Below are 1,558 nucleotides of genomic sequence, written 5' to 3'. Positions count from 1 at the left end.
TGTCGTTCCTTCGTGGCTCGCCCCATTCTCCCGAAGGACGTGTTTGGTTTCCCGATGGTCTCGAAGCATAGGGTACGATTAATCCGGCATCTACTCGGGCTTTAAATTTGTAACAGTCTTTCACTAGATGCCCGGGTTTTTTGCAATAGTTACACGTGATATTTCGTCCTGTTGAATTCAAAAAATTCTGCGATGGAGGTACCGATCTTCGATCTTGGCGGTTGTTCCTGATATTGTTGTTAGTGTTCGAAGGATGTGCGTTGTCGCGTCTGTAATAGTTCGAGGGTGTCGGTCGTTGGGGTCGCGTTCTATCGGTTATTTGTTTCAATTCGTGTGTTGCTTTAACGGCTTGACGATACGCATCTTCTAAAGTATGGTATCCTGCTATTTTTACTCGCACATATACCTCGTTCGGAAGTCCTTTAACGAAAGCTTCTCTCGTTTCCCAATCTATAGTATCTTGGATATCGGGGGATATGATGCCGTAGTCGCCTCTTTCTCCGTCCATTATTGCCAATCTAAGATTTCTAACGCGATCCATATAATCCAATATGTCTTCCCCGGGTCGTTGAAATATCGTTCCTAATTCCCCTTTATATTCGTTAAGAGTTTTCCTTGGGCCGAATAGATCCTTTAATTTGTTTCCGAAATCATTTAGACTCATTAATTCCGTGTCTTCGATGGCGAGGAGCGCGTGTCCACGGAGCTTATTTACTAACAATTTTACCAGTTGAGGTTCTTGATATCTGGGAATCATATTTCGCGCGCGCTCACAAGCTCTTAAAAAGTGGAATACCGATGGTCGATATCCGTCAAACACTGGCACCGATTCGATCGCATCTTTTAGCTAAATTGGCTTAGTATGTCCATTCGGCTGGACCGTCTCTTGTTGCGTTGTCGGCGGCGATACGGGTGTTTTAGGTTCTTGTTTTGTTTTAAGTTCGAATAAGCCGCTTTGTAATTCGGCGAGTTTTGCACTCATATCGCGGAAGTTCGCATCCCATGCTTTAAGCTTTTCCGACAATGTCAAAACCATTTCTTCGTTCAACGATTCCACTACAGTCGCCATTGTTTCATGAATGTATATTTTATTAACAAGCGTGACAACTTTATTCTTCTATGCAGCGTATCGAATTGTTTAAACCGACTTTAATCCTCCGTGAAGCGTATCCCACCGCTGCCACCAAAATATTTACTATATATATACTAATGTTACGTATTAGTTTATTGACATCGATCAAAATTTAAATTTAAATTTTACTGAAAAATTTATTGACATCGATCAAATTTTAAATTTAAATTTTACTGAAAATTTTTTTGTTGAGTTTGAATTTAATCTGAAGGGAAATAAATTGAAATGATATTATTGTGTATGTAATACTGATTTAGATTTCTAATTAATACGGTAGTTGCTGCCACCAGAAATAGTCTAAGGACTATTTCAAAATATCTTAATTTTATTATTTTTTCGTTTAATGGGTAGCGTTAACTGATGCTTAATGCAACTGGTAAACGAATTCCACTTTTCGGCTAACCTGCTATGTGCAGGAATACTGGC

The 1,558-nt window shown here is 39.5% G+C and overlaps 1 protein-coding gene across 1 annotated transcript in view; it reads right to left on the bottom strand.

Annotated features, from left to right (window-relative positions):
* The window catches only part of LOC117151485, a gene marked incomplete in the record, with an annotated part of 2,476 nt that extends 1,686 nt beyond the window's left edge, over positions 1-790 (bottom strand). Inside the window, 1 exon segment of the mRNA XM_033320043.1 lies at positions 3-790. Within this exon segment, the coding sequence (XP_033175934.1) occupies positions 3-757 (755 nt within the window).
* Positions 791-1,558: the final 768 nt, after the last annotated feature.

This window comes from Bombus impatiens, unplaced genomic scaffold (assembly GCF_000188095.3).
Source record: "Bombus impatiens unplaced genomic scaffold, BIMP_2.2 scf_0229, whole genome shotgun sequence".
NCBI lineage: Eukaryota > Metazoa > Arthropoda > Insecta > Hymenoptera > Apidae > Bombus > Bombus impatiens.
Note: the sequence above shows the minus strand (reverse complement) of the source record. Positions and strands in the feature narration are given on the sequence as shown.